This window comes from Lepisma saccharinum, chromosome 14 (genome assembly GCF_977018435.1).
Source record: "Lepisma saccharinum chromosome 14, izLepSacc3.1, whole genome shotgun sequence".
NCBI classification, from domain to species: domain Eukaryota; kingdom Metazoa; phylum Arthropoda; class Insecta; order Zygentoma; family Lepismatidae; genus Lepisma; species Lepisma saccharinum.
In genome coordinates this window covers 25,395,188-25,409,190 of record NC_139242.1, presented here as the reverse complement: position 1 = coordinate 25,409,190, position 14,003 = coordinate 25,395,188, and the positions used below count along the sequence as shown (strand labels likewise).

Genomic DNA, 14,003 nt, shown 5'->3' with positions numbered 1-14,003 from the left:
ATTAATACATACAATAAATAAGAATTGTTGCAGTTTTCCCAGGTCAAATTTTGAGAATACGTTACTGCTGCCATGGAAAGAATTTCCTTTGTAAATGCAAAAAGGTTATTTTGTCTTCATTACTTCTATTTTTTAAAAAATGAAATGACCTGTGGTATTTGTTACCACACTTGACCTGTGCTTTTGGAAAACTATATAAGAATAAGTTAAAAGAGCTGTATAAAATGAGTACAAAATTATGGAAATGACGTTTATAGACTTATCTGTGCCTGAATTGTTCATGTTTTTAATACCCGTTTCAAATTATTTTGCGCTCTTTATATTCCCATGCAAATTGGTACACAAATTTTATTTGTGTATGTGTGCTTGTGCTCAAATGCAGACACACACACACACACACACTTACCTATAGGGTGAGAAAGAGAAAAGGCAAACTTGATCATTCCCCCCTCTCCCCCCAATCAAAAAATGTTCGTGCTCCATTGGTTCATGAATACTGTTATGATATTCTTTACAATGCAGTTATTATTTACTTAAACCTTAGAACATTAAATAAATAAGACTGAAATTAGAAATTAAATATTACTTACATCTTCATTCCTCAGACCTAAAATATGGGCATAATTTCCAGGGTGTCCGACAAATCTACCCTTAAAGAAGGCAATGTAGAAGATGGACGAGTAGAAATTGACAAATTGGAAGATAAATACTTTGAAGGTTAGGTTGTCGTCAAACTCTGTTTGCGTTCGATGCATCTCTGCATGAAAAAAGAAACAGTTTGTTACATATATTCATATTTTTAGTCAAATATCATTAGTTTATGCTCATATTAGCTGAATGAAATATTAGATGATTATAAATTAACAGAGAATGAAAGTATGAGAACAAAAAGTTCACGCACTTAACTAGTGATATTATTCAGTACTAGCATGCTATGATGTAGGAAATTTCCTAGTTAAATGCACTAAATATTATTTCCACTTATAATTTTTAGTAACTTAGTTTTGATCCTTTCTGTGTGTATGATGGATATATCCATCATGTCCACTTGTTATCTGCTGTGTGTTTGACGGATACATCTGTCCTTGACATTCTCTGGCTCATATTTCCTGTGTATGATGAGCCATGGACCTGCTTCTTTCATTGTGGGGTTGGTTCGCATTTCTGCCATGAGATGCCACTCTGCAGAATCTCCAGAGTATTTAACTGGCCATAATCACCATGAGATGGCAACATTGCTTCCAAGTTATCACTTGTTTATCTTACGCTTGCATATAATATAGTATATAATCCGAGCTTGGAGTTGTGTGTTTATGTGTGAAATCAGGAGCCTCCTTAACATTTTTCTTGATTGATTGTTTGAATTTGGTTATTCAATGTTGCTTTTCTGCACCTTTTAGCTAATCACGATGATGAGTGATGATGTGATGAAATTAATGAAGTAACACTCAAAAAGAACATCCATACCCAGGCCTGGATTTGGACCCTGGCTTCTTGCATTTGAAGTCTTGCATTTTTCCGTGATGGCTCAAAGCAGCAAAAGGAGTAGACTATCTTCTTTGAGGATAGAAGATGCACTTTGGGAGCATTATGAAGAGTTGCAATTTTTAAAATTGCCTACTACGGAAGAGATTTGGCATTTGCAAATTATCCACTTAAGGAGTTAATGGTGAAAGTAAAGGGGTTTATTAATATACCAAAATGAAGTACTCACTGGTTTTTATGATGTTCTATTAATTTTGGTGGCCACTGGTGCCATCCGCTCAGCCTTGTCTTGTGCCAATATAAGACAAGACAAAGCCAAGAGGATGGTAGTAGCTACAGAAATTAATAAAATATCATAAGCATCGATTTTGTGGAAATTAGAGTATATTAAGTTGCTACCAAATGTTTCATTCCCCGAAACATGAATAAAGAATAGAGTAGATTCATTTCATCCATGAATTACATGTTTGCACTTTCATGCTGTGATATCTCACATGTCAATTTGTGTTTTACAATACAATAATATGAAATACAATGTATATATGGATTCAATAAGTATAATAGAATATAATGGAGTTGACTAATTACAATCCTATGATAAAAAAAAGGGTCTAGATGAATGTAATATTGTTATATATCCTTTCATTATTTTTAGTGTTTAGTAACCACATGTTTTTTTTGTTTTTTTTTTTAAAGTCCACTTTATGCACAGGTAGGCTAATCGGTACTGGACCTGCAGTTTAAAGTAGGATCCAAACCACTGCATACCTCCAATGTGTATCGAACCTGGGACCCCTTGAATACAAGGTGACATCATAATCGGGGAGGACAGTAACTACATGCATTCCTATCCCTACATGTACTGACAAACAAATTAATGAAAAGATTGTTCTATTTATTCATCCAATATAATAGAAATTTATGTGAAAATTTTGTTATGTATATTCTTTATATTATTGTTTACATTGTAATGAATCAAATCTGACTTACCCCAAGCAGTGAGTTTATAAGCAAGTTTCTCATAGACTCGACTCATTGCCATAATGAGAATGAGATTCACGACTGCCCCAGTCATGTTGGCAATGGCTTGAGCCTGAGAACGAAAGGTGGAGTTTTGGAAGAGAGGAATGGAGACCAGTACTCGGTAGATGATGACGGCAACAATAAAGATGATCACGAGGCTCATCTAAAAAGAAAAAGACATTACATCTCAAGAGAATTATATATAAATCTGCTCATCGAGTCCAGTCGCCACCGTTTTCTGGCTTTCGAGGCCGGAGTCTACTACTACTACTACTTCTTTTCAAGTAGCTCCAAAATTGTCCTCAGGATGTCGGGCCAACACAAAGTTTTTTGAGCTCCTTTCGAGAATCAAACTTAGGATTGCTCACATTAAAGGCAAGAGCACTCACCATTTCGCTGCACAGGAGCCCACAGGGTTTTCATGTTCAGTAACTTCAGGTGCTGGTAGGCCATCTAAACTGCCAAGTGGGAGATCAGTGTTCAAATCCTCGGGTGGGAATTTTTCCAACAAAGTCACTGCATAAAGTAGGCTTTAGTATTCACCTGGCCTCTAACGTATGGCACAGTCAGCAGCTAAGACAACAATAGGCAAATTTTCCATTGCTGTTTTCATTAATTTTTTTTGCTACAGTTTATGTAATTTTAAGGAATAGAATTGTGCTGATGCTAAAGAAGATATTATCCCCTGTCCATGTCATTTTTATTTCCTCACATTGAAGAAAATGGAATGGACAACTTGCCTATATGTAAAGTATCTATGATATTTGTTTCTCTAAAGTTAAGTTAATTAAATTAAGTTAACTTCATGGAATATTTTGAATTAAGTGAAGAAATGTAATCTCAACAAAACCTTAAGGGAAGTAAAACTTGGAGGATTGGTTGGTTGATTTGGTGTTTTAAGTCCACTTTATGCACAATAAGGCTAATTGGAACTGGATCTACAGTTTTAAGTGGGATCCAAACCACTATGAGCATCCACCGGGTATCGAACCTGGGACCCCTTGATTACAAGGTGACGATGCTACCACTGCACCATCAGGGAGGCCCTAAAAAACCTTGGAGGACATGCTGAAAGAAATTAAATACAAAATATAAAACAAACATGTTCATAATGAAGTCAATTGTAAAATCATTATGGAAATACTACAGAGGCAACTGAAGATATCAGAATTTTTCCTGGGTGGTTACAAGGTCATACAAAATATTAAATTCTGTTATTGGGTGTGGCTCTACTTTGGCAACATTGTAATTTGACTACAAATACCTAAGGCATTAAAACATTTAGTGTCTTGTCTGAAAATTTGTCCATTTATGTATTTGGGTGGGTTAACGTCAAATTAGTCTCGCATCATGGTCATGCGGTCCAAGGCATCATGCTCTGGGCTCCAGCAATGGGACGTGCTCAGGTTCGAGTCTCCTGGGGGGAAAGCGAAACAACTTTTCTCTTGAGATTTCGGCCTGTAAAATATACAATTTTTGACTATGTTATGACTGTTATTAACTTTAAAATATGTGTCATGTAGGACTGAGCTGATACCACTTTGAACAGATGTCCATGCCGACACTCTTTTGAATATTGTAACAGTTAAAAATTGTTCAAAATATTGATCTACATCATTGTGTACACTCCACTCCAATAATATTAATCAAAATACTTTAAAATATTGAATAATTATATCAAAATATTAAAATAACTGGTATGTAAACACAAAATTGCTTTTTTCCCCATAATGCTGGTGCAAAATGAATGAATTTTGCATCATTTTCAGGATAATTAGACTATGAAAATGTTGCGTGTACTTTTTTTTTTTTAATGGATCTTGCAAAAGATGAATATGCCAGAAAAGTATTGACAGATATTGGTAAATGAATTCCATCTGATACTTTCTGATACCAACACCACTGACAGCATTGATATTGGCTCAGTCTTAGTGTCGTATTGTATGTGTAGCACATAACAATACAGAATATTGTAAAGTAATTTGTATTTCTGATTTAGAGACAATATATGTGTCAAATACAAAGGAACTGAAAAAGGTTAATTACCATAAGGAAGATTATGCCAATCCCAGCTGCAACCCTTTTTGTCCGGAGGGAACTTGGGAAACTTGGCTCTCGGATTCCCGTGACTGGATTCCTTTCAAGGAAAGGTGCCTTCGCTGCAAATTCTGGTCGTGGCCTTTCCTCCTCCTCTTGGAAGTCCATGCAGTCCCAATGGTGTGCTAAGCTTGCAGACTTTCGTTTCCAGTATTCCAGGAATGTAACAGCTTCAAAAAGATCAAGAATTTTGCTATTTGTTACATAGCATTTCCACTTCTATACGTACTTTAATCATGATTATGAGTACAAATGGTGAGATGAACGAACAAACCTGATGTCTTTGCTGTTATTTGAATCTAGGATCACATAACTTTTAACATGCTATGCTAACCAGTGCTTGAAGTAGGGAACCGACCTCCATGGCAAGAGTGGTTAGCACAGCATGCTATGACTGCAGGGGTCCAGGGTTCAAATCTCAGCCTGGGCATATTCTTTTTGAGTGTCCCTTCATCAATTGAACCATATCATCACTCATCCTCATAGTCATGAATTAGCCAAAAGTTTTAACAGAAAAGCATAGTAAAATAACCTAATTCAATCCATCGAAGTGAGAAAGGGAATACAGGGGGATGCTATCCCCCAGTTAAGAAAATTTGCATAAAGCTTTCCCCCAGTTAGGATAGTCTACTTAAGATATCCCCCACCAGGTTCATTGTATTCCACCGTTTATCCCCAAACTCAACCAAGAAAAGCGACACTAAATAAAAAAAAACACGACAAAAGTTATTGTATAATAGCGTAAACTAAACTAGATCAATATCAATTTTTGGCAACAATAATAAACTTACACATAAACAACTTTTCTTCACCAGTAGGAATTGTAGCTTTCCAGGTAACGTGATTCAAACAAATGTTCTCAGGTTACCAGCTAGGTTAAATCAGTGTTATAATCCAAAGTTTCAAGCGCATACGTTGCTCTCATCATCAGGGTATGATGAATTACTTCCATGATGATGAGAACAATGCATACACTCGAAACGTTGGATGTTAATGCCGATTTAACCTGGCTGGTAGCCCAGAACACACATACGAATTTTCTTCACCACTCTATGTTACTGAAAATATCAACTCATTAATATTATTATTTTATTACTACTTACCCCAAAATGAAACAAACACAGCATAGAAGACTGTTCCTGGATGATCAAAGAGATAGGCCACCTGTGCATATGCGCACACATCTGCCAGGTCCCAATATTCACAGTAGTCTTCACACAGGGGACACATGTTGAACTGGCCTCTGCTGTTGCACACTTCCAGAGCCTGCTGGTTTGAGTGCATTGTACATAGGCCATAAAGGAATACCAAAAAACCCACCACTGCTGCTGGCAAAAGCCATCCTGTATAGAAACCTGCACAAAGGAGTATACGATTACATTAAGTGTGAAATTATCGGATCAACTACATTTTGACATAATAATTTTCCAAATTTTGACAGAACTTGTTATTAAAATCAGGGTTGGGTCCCAACTGCCAGCCCAATATTTTTCAAGATTCAAATGTTCTGTCTTTTTTCACCAAGTTTAACAGGCTCAAAAATATTTTCAATGTTGATTTAAGTCCACTTTATGCTGATGACAGACTAATCGGAACTACACCTACAGCTTAAATTTAGATCCAAGCCTTTGTTCAATATCCCTCAAAAGGGGATCAAACCGGAGACCCCTTCCTCCTAGCTGATCATTCACTTTACTGTGGCAATGGGGGGAATTATGATAACCATCTATTCCAGAGGGGCCTCCCCGATGGTGTAGTGGTAATGTTGTCACCTTGTAATCAAGGGGTTCCAGATTCAATACTCGGTGAAGGCACATAGTGGTTCAGATCCCACTTTCAACTGTAGGTCCAGTCCAGATTAGCCTTTCTGTGCATAAAGTGGACTTAAAGAAACAAATTCAAACCCACACCCATCTATTCCAGTCCTGGGCCCATATTTTTGAAAAACAATTTTCTAATCTCTAGAGTAGTGGTTCTCAAACTGTGGTACACATACCCCCAGGGGTACATGAATGACTTGAAGGGGGTAAATGATCAGCTCGGAAGAGAAATGTCGAGAATACCCACAAGACAACATTTTTGCTGCAGTTGTATTAAGCCGACTTCATTGTTTCATACTTCATAGCTTTAATAAAGCTGATTTTGTCACTGACATTCTTATCTTTGTTTCATATATTTTGAAATAAAATATTCGTTCGAAATCTATAATAGACTAAATTTGGAGCTGAATCTCCGCTTGAAAGTTTCAAGTGCACATCCAGACACAGATATAACGTTTTTTTATATACTTCTTAGTATACATGTATTTCACATTTTTATTCCTGTAATTAATCATAAAGATTGTAAATGTAGGAACACCCAATAAAAAAACGTAGGATTCTAATGTTTATTTGTTTACCACCTTTCCACATACAGCACAAATGCCATTTTGCTCTATTGCAGAGACATGCCTCCAACATATAAAAAATGCACCACCAACCAGGCAACGAAAAAAAATTCCCCAAAACCCACTATTCAGAGAAAACATATGGTGCGGGTACATTAGTTAGTTTAGTTATGACTAAAGGATACAATGAGGAGAAAAAAGTTTGAGAACCACTCCTCTAGAGCATGGAAGTCAGCTTGGTACCTGTTTACAGTATGATTTATTGTTTTATAAAAAAATGCAAGTTGTTACTTATGTGAAATTTAGAAAATTTCGCACTTCCGCATTGCACAATTTAAGTTAGAATTACTTCTCTGTGAGGTGAGGCAGGGTGCAAAATCCTGGGATTTCCCCCACCAATAATCTTTGCCTCAAATATCCCCCCACCAAGAATTTCCAGGGGGGAGAGTTTTTGTTACAACAAACCAAAGATAAGCAATTAGTTTCAAATATAATTTACTAAGAATAATATCGAAAACACATAGAAATTAGTGTGGTTGTGAGTGTTGAATGCTTTCTCTCTCTCAAGAGATCATTAACAAATCTACATCAATATGCACAATAAAAGTAAAACAAGAATGCAAGACAATAATAACTATGAAATCTAATTGATTTATATTAACATAAAGCAAGAACTACATAAAAACTTAAAGATAATAAAACCACTTCAACTATTTCATAATTTATTAACATCTTTTACAAGTTAGTAAAGGAATTAGTTTGGTACTTTATAATGTCTGATATATATATAAAAGTAACAAATTAATTTCTTTATGTGGAATTAATAGAAATAATAATATATTTTTAATTTAGTAATTTATTTCTACTTTTAAGGTAGATTAAGATCTTTCTCCCCCCACCAGTCTTAATTAAATGATTTCGTACCCTGAGGTGAGGCACCTGACTGAAATTCGCTCAACCCAACTATACAGGTAGCTTCTGAATCTGCCACTGATTAAAAATGTCATTCTGAACAGAGGTTGTAGTTCACACCAAGTAGAAAGGTTGTTAGCATTTATTTATCCACACACACACCAACAGCCCCCAACACCATTACAACATTTCCTTAAATTTTTCATAAAGACCAAATTTATGGTAATTTTGGCTCTAAATTTACCCTTGCACTCCCCCTAAATATGAACCTACACCCCTCCCTCCTGATGGAAAATTCTGGATAAATCCCTTGGTTAAGGTCAGGACTGGTCCTAGGTAGGTATTGAGCCTGATGCAAATGTGTGTGGGGCTTATCACAAATAATAATAATAATAAAAAGAAGAGTTCACAAGAATCCAAGAGATAATAGTTTCTCAATAAACAATTATTTTGTATTCTATATTGAGAACCCCTTTCTCATCCTGTCATCATTAACAATTCAATACTTGTCAACTCTAAATACCATAAATTGAAAATAATTATAATAAACAAAAAATGAAAATAGCCTGTCAAGCCAATTGTAATATATTAAGACAAACCAATAGCACTGAAACAATATAATTACAACAAAATTTCACCTGTTGACTTCATTTCTGTCTTCAAATGGAGAAGCAGTGTGGATTAAGTGAATGATAAAATTATGGTAATCAATATTTTGAAGTATGAAGTTTGATATGTTACGGAAGTCTGTATTGTGAGAGATGAGCAAATTTATTATTATGGAAACATTGTGTTACAAAAATATATTTCTTAAAAGGTCACAGCTTCAATCTAAAAATATCTTAGTGTACAAGTTTGGTAGATTGTAGGCACCTATATTGTTACTGTATGTAGGAGACATGAATCTGCTGAGGTTTTTGAACAAGTACACAAGATCACATAAGGAACTAAATAAGAGGGGTGTTTTTTCTTATTGTTGTCAATCACATATATCTTGCCATCTTTTGGTACTCATTGTTCTTTTTCAGACTGCTAGAAAGTAAGAGGGGAGGGGGGTAGTGAAAAGACTTTTAACTCATTATACTTACAATTATTGCATGTGGGAAATTTGCGAACATAATATAAACTTGAATTCAATTCCGAGAATGAATAATGTGAAATACATGTAAGTGTGTGATTAAATGTGCAACCATAAGAACAGAACTAAAGTTCTAAAGATACTTGCCTAACCATGCAAAGTATATGGCTATTTTCTCGCCAAAGTATTCTCTGATGTGATCCAAAGGCTGATATTTGTACCACTTGCCCCAGCGAGCCCAATAATCGTAGAGAATTTGCCTTGGATTCAATGGGCTCTCAGGAACTCCATTCTTCTTCTTTACTTCATACGGACCCTGAAAAATACAGTAACATTTTACATACAATGCAATTCTAAGCTCTACGGTAAATTGATATTTGAAGGAAGATTAATTTGTTACAGTTCTTATCAATGAGCGGTTTACAGTAGCGGCGATAAGGTGGGAGGACGAGGGGCAGCAGTACCCTGCCCCACTTTTTGCCAGTTTTGCTCATGCACTAATAGCACCTTAATAAGGTGATAAGCCTTGTCTACCTAGAGAAAGTAAACTGTCCTTTCCCCCACCCTCTCCAGTTTTGACATGCCGATACTGGCTGTTTATCGTCTCCATGATCTATTGTTTCATATAGGTTAGACAGGTCTGGCTCAGTAGTTCAATTGGTGGAGAAATGGCTTGGTATGCCAGAGAACCAAGTTCGAGTCCTGGTCGAGTGAGTTTTTCTCTGAAATGTATACGTAGTACATCTCCTGAGTGAGGGACTGCTCTGATCTAGTCGGTAGAGCATCGGACTGTAACATGGGAGACCAGGATCGGGTTCGATTCCCCTTGATCCCCAGGCGAGTGTGCTAAGGTCAGAATTTGCTGACCTTCTCTATGCATGAGGCAGCTTTGCGGTTAACCAGCCTCAAATAAATGGGTATCTGGTCGTTAAAGGCTGCAGGAGCCTGCTGTTAATTACATCACGTCCAAAAAAATTTCTGAGATCGAGAATGTGTGGGCCCCTACCACCACATTCCTCCTACATGTATCTTCATGATATGGAGCATGTAACAACCCTGTGTGTTCACATATTTAACGATCCTGCGTGATCGCCATATTCTTTAATGTATAATTATTAATGCTTGCGAAATCCCCTGCGAGGCTTACACTTTTGGTTTATGTTTATCTAATTTTGACTGCATGGTTGTTAAGCATGAAATATATATTGTTGTGCATAATTTATTGTAACCTATTTAGTTTGGGAAGCATGCTAAATGCCGTGCGACGCTTATGCATTCAGTTATCTTTCGTTTAATCTTATGCACAGTAACTGTTGCTTAATATGTAACTTGCATTGTTGAATCTCTTTGTCTCGTGCATAGATTGTAAAATCATTACTGTAACGTGTTTAGTTTAGCACACAAGTGTTAAGTTTGTCTCGCCACATGCTAGTGGTTTTTACTATGAAAAACACGATAATTCTTAACGCACGAGTTCCATCTCGTAAATTGAAGGGAGTTTGCAACGCTGCAGCAAGCTTAGTTCCGATCTTCTCCACCCACCTCAGTGCTGCCACTAGACAGTATATAAGCGAAGCAGCGAGGCCCGGAGCTCCTCTGTCCGAAGGGACCTGGAGTGGAAACCTCACGGTGCCCAACGAAGTTCCAGACCATCGAACGTCGAGATCGCCGCGGCATAGACACGTGTTTGCGTGATGTCAGTGAGGAACTTCAACCTACCCGACCCCGTCCAGGGAAATAATGGAAGACGTTCAACAACCCAATCATCCGATAGGCCAACAAGCTCAAACATTCAGGGGGGACAATTCGTGTTCCCAATTCCTCCCTCTGATAGCCTATCGAGGCAACCAATGATAGATACAGAACGCCTTAGCGATTCTGAAATGAACAATATCGACAACCGGGAACCTCAGGGCACTGCATCGGAGTACGGTTACACATCAGATTCTGTTGTAAATGAAGAGAGAAGAGTATCCGCTCACACGGGAGCCATCCCCAAATCGCAAGGAGGGAAAATGCGCCCACCACGACGAGTATATTCCAGATCTTCCGAAAAGTTATTTATGAAGCCAACGGATAGAAGAGAACGTTATATGCAATCCACACAAAACAAGACCGTTGATCCCGATGGGTTTCAACTCGTACCTCCAAGAAAGACAGTTCCGGCCAGTACTGTGACTGCTGATCCACCATCAACAATTGAAACATCAAATAGATATGATGCGTTCACATCAGACCAACCGGAATTACCACCTGAAAATATGCAGATTCAAACAGAGGGAGAAAACGAAATACCTTCCGTTTCCACACCAAAACCTACCAGAGAGCCATTGATCTATGTATATCATCAACCGGCACCTCATAATTTTGTCATGAAAACTATCGAAACTACCAAGATTAACCCAAGGGTGTGTTACACAATGGATAGTATACGTTTCCTATGTACTTCATCAAATGATTTCAACAAATTGAAAACATATCTTCAAACAAACAGAGAAAGATTCGCCATAGCTCCGAATCGTCAAAATCGTCCACTTCGGGTTGTCATTCGACATCTTCCTATAGATCTAGATACGAAGTTCATCATGTCGGAGCTCATTGATTGTGGATTTGAAGTTATGACTGTTCACCAAATGAGCCAGCGTAACCCAAAAGGTCCCGGAAGGAAGAACATACCGCTATTCCTGATTACTCTCAAGAGATCACCAGCAGCATCAACGATCTACGATTTGGAAAGTATTAACATCTATAGGATTGAGGTCGTAGAATATCTGCCCCCAACAGTCATACAATGCCATAAATGCCAACGTCTAGGCCACACCCAGCAACAATGTTTTACCATACCACGCTGTGTTAAATGTGGTAAACCACATGAAGCATATAAATGTCAGAAGAAGAGGGATGATCCCCCCACGTGTGCGAACTGTGGGGGAGAACATCCCGCAAACTTTAGAGGCTGTCGGATCTTCACTGTAATAGATCAATAACAGAGAAAACCTCAGATGATAACTGCCAGTCAACCTGTCAGAACCACCACTACAGCTCCAGCAGCTTCAGCTCCAGCTCCAGCTTCAACATCTATCAGGCCCACTGAAGCAGCACGTTATACATCTTATGCATACAGAGCTGACCCACAGTCACGAATGGGACAACGTCACCAACCTACAACAAATACTGGGCAAGCTGGCCAAGGTCTTCAAATACTCCTGGATCTGGCTAATACATGGAACTTTACCAAGATATGGCAACATGTATCCCGAGGACTACAAAAGATCTCCCAAGCAACCTCGGGAATGTCTATAATACCAATCATAATACAAATACTGATGGAAATGCAATCTGATGGCTGTTTTTAGTCGACATAATTTGCTTCAACATATCAATTTGCTGATATACAATGCCGATGGCATAGCAAATCAGACACCTGAACTGACTCATCTACTTTGCAATAAAAATATAGATATTGCACTAATTAACGAGACTCACCTCAAACCACATATGAAATGGACCATCTCTCGTTATAGAATTTTCCGTGAAGACCGACTCCAACAAAGAAAATGCGGACTTCTCATATTAACAAGACAAGGAATCAACGCGGCAAGAATAGCACTACCCACATTTACATCAATTGAGGCAATTGCAATTAAGGTGCATACTACTTCAGAAGATCTGATATTAGTTGCAGCGTATCGGTCTCCAGCTACAGTGCTGGATTATCAAGACGTACTACAATTGGACACACTGGGATCCAACGTTATTGTTGGAGGCGATCTTAATGCCAAGCATCCTATATGGCACTCCAGAATATCTAACCCGTCTGGAAATATTCTACTGCAAGCGCTGCCAGATACTGAATTTTCTATATCTGCTCCACTGGACCCTACTTTCTACCCTAGGGGTAGAGGAACACCTGATGTCTTAGACGTACTTTTGAACAAAGGAGTAGGCATTAGTACTGCACCATATGTTGAAGACGCTCTTACCTCGGATCATCTCCCTGTTATCGCAGCTATTGCCCAGGGCATCTACTATCATAGGTTCCAGGCACTACAGGAACCCAAAACAGATTGGAATGCTTTTCGCCGGCAATCACATATGAGACTGAACCTCCATCAATCAATGAATACGGCTGAGGAGATCGATGAAGCAGTAAACAACTTTACAGAGGTTATTAAAACATCTTGGAGCCGAACAACGATTACCATGTCTACTTTACCTACGCCAAACACTTCTCCAGTACTGGAAATTTTACTTTGTTTGACACGATGGGCCCGACGTCGCTGGTATAGAACTCAATCACCCCACCATCTTTACGAATGGAGGTTGCTTGCCAAAGAATTACATAATTTCCTAGTAAGAGAGCGGACCTCCCAATGGGATGAACGTCTACGAAAACTGGAACCACAAGATAGGCAATTTTGGAAGTTAGCGCGCACTCTCAATGCAAGAGATAAGCCAACGTTGAATTCCTTAAATTCTCCAGAAGGACCTATAGTGAATCCTCAGGAAATAGCGGAAACTCTTGCAGACCAATTCCAAATGCATTTCAAACTTAATGCAGAACTTAATGATCAAGAAACAGAGCAAGAGGTTCAAAATATATCCGACCAACTTCTACAACTTCCATCGATTCTTGATGCTCCACACGTAACACCTCGTGAAGTCCAAAGGCTGACAAAGAAGCTTAAACCGAAAGCAGCACCTGGCCTAGATGGTATTCCACCTGCGGCACTTCAGAATCTCACAAGAGGGGTTTATGTATCTTGCCAAACTTTTTACTAACATTATACGACTGGGCTATTTTCCAACACAATGTAAAATGGCAAAGATCATAGCTATTCGAAAAATGGGAAAGAATCCGCACGAGAAGACAAACTATAGGCCTATAAGTCTATTATCTCATGTTAGTAAGCTTTTCGAAAGGGTGTTGTGCCAGCGTCTCAGAGTTATTATAGACGAACATCAGCTAATACCAAACCACCAATTTGGCTTTCGGAAAAATCACGGTACTACCGAACAACT

The 14,003-nt window shown here is 38.1% G+C and overlaps 1 protein-coding gene across 6 annotated transcripts in view; it reads right to left on the bottom strand.

Moving 5' to 3' along the window:
- The window catches only part of LOC145998732 (anoctamin-7-like), a 454,373-nt gene that overhangs the window by 32,965 nt on the left and 407,405 nt on the right, over window positions 1-14,003 (bottom strand). For all 6 annotated transcript variants that reach the window (XM_083135261.1, XM_083135262.1, XM_083135264.1 and 3 more), the window contains 5 exons: window positions 9,129-9,297; window positions 5,709-5,960; window positions 4,555-4,775; window positions 2,476-2,671; window positions 591-757 (listed from right to left, as the gene is read on the bottom strand). In XM_083135261.1, coding sequence (XP_082991387.1) covers window positions 591-757; window positions 2,476-2,671; window positions 4,555-4,775; window positions 5,709-5,960; window positions 9,129-9,297 — 1,005 coding nt within the window. The remainder of the gene's footprint in view (window positions 1-590; window positions 758-2,475; window positions 2,672-4,554; window positions 4,776-5,708; window positions 5,961-9,128; window positions 9,298-14,003) is intronic.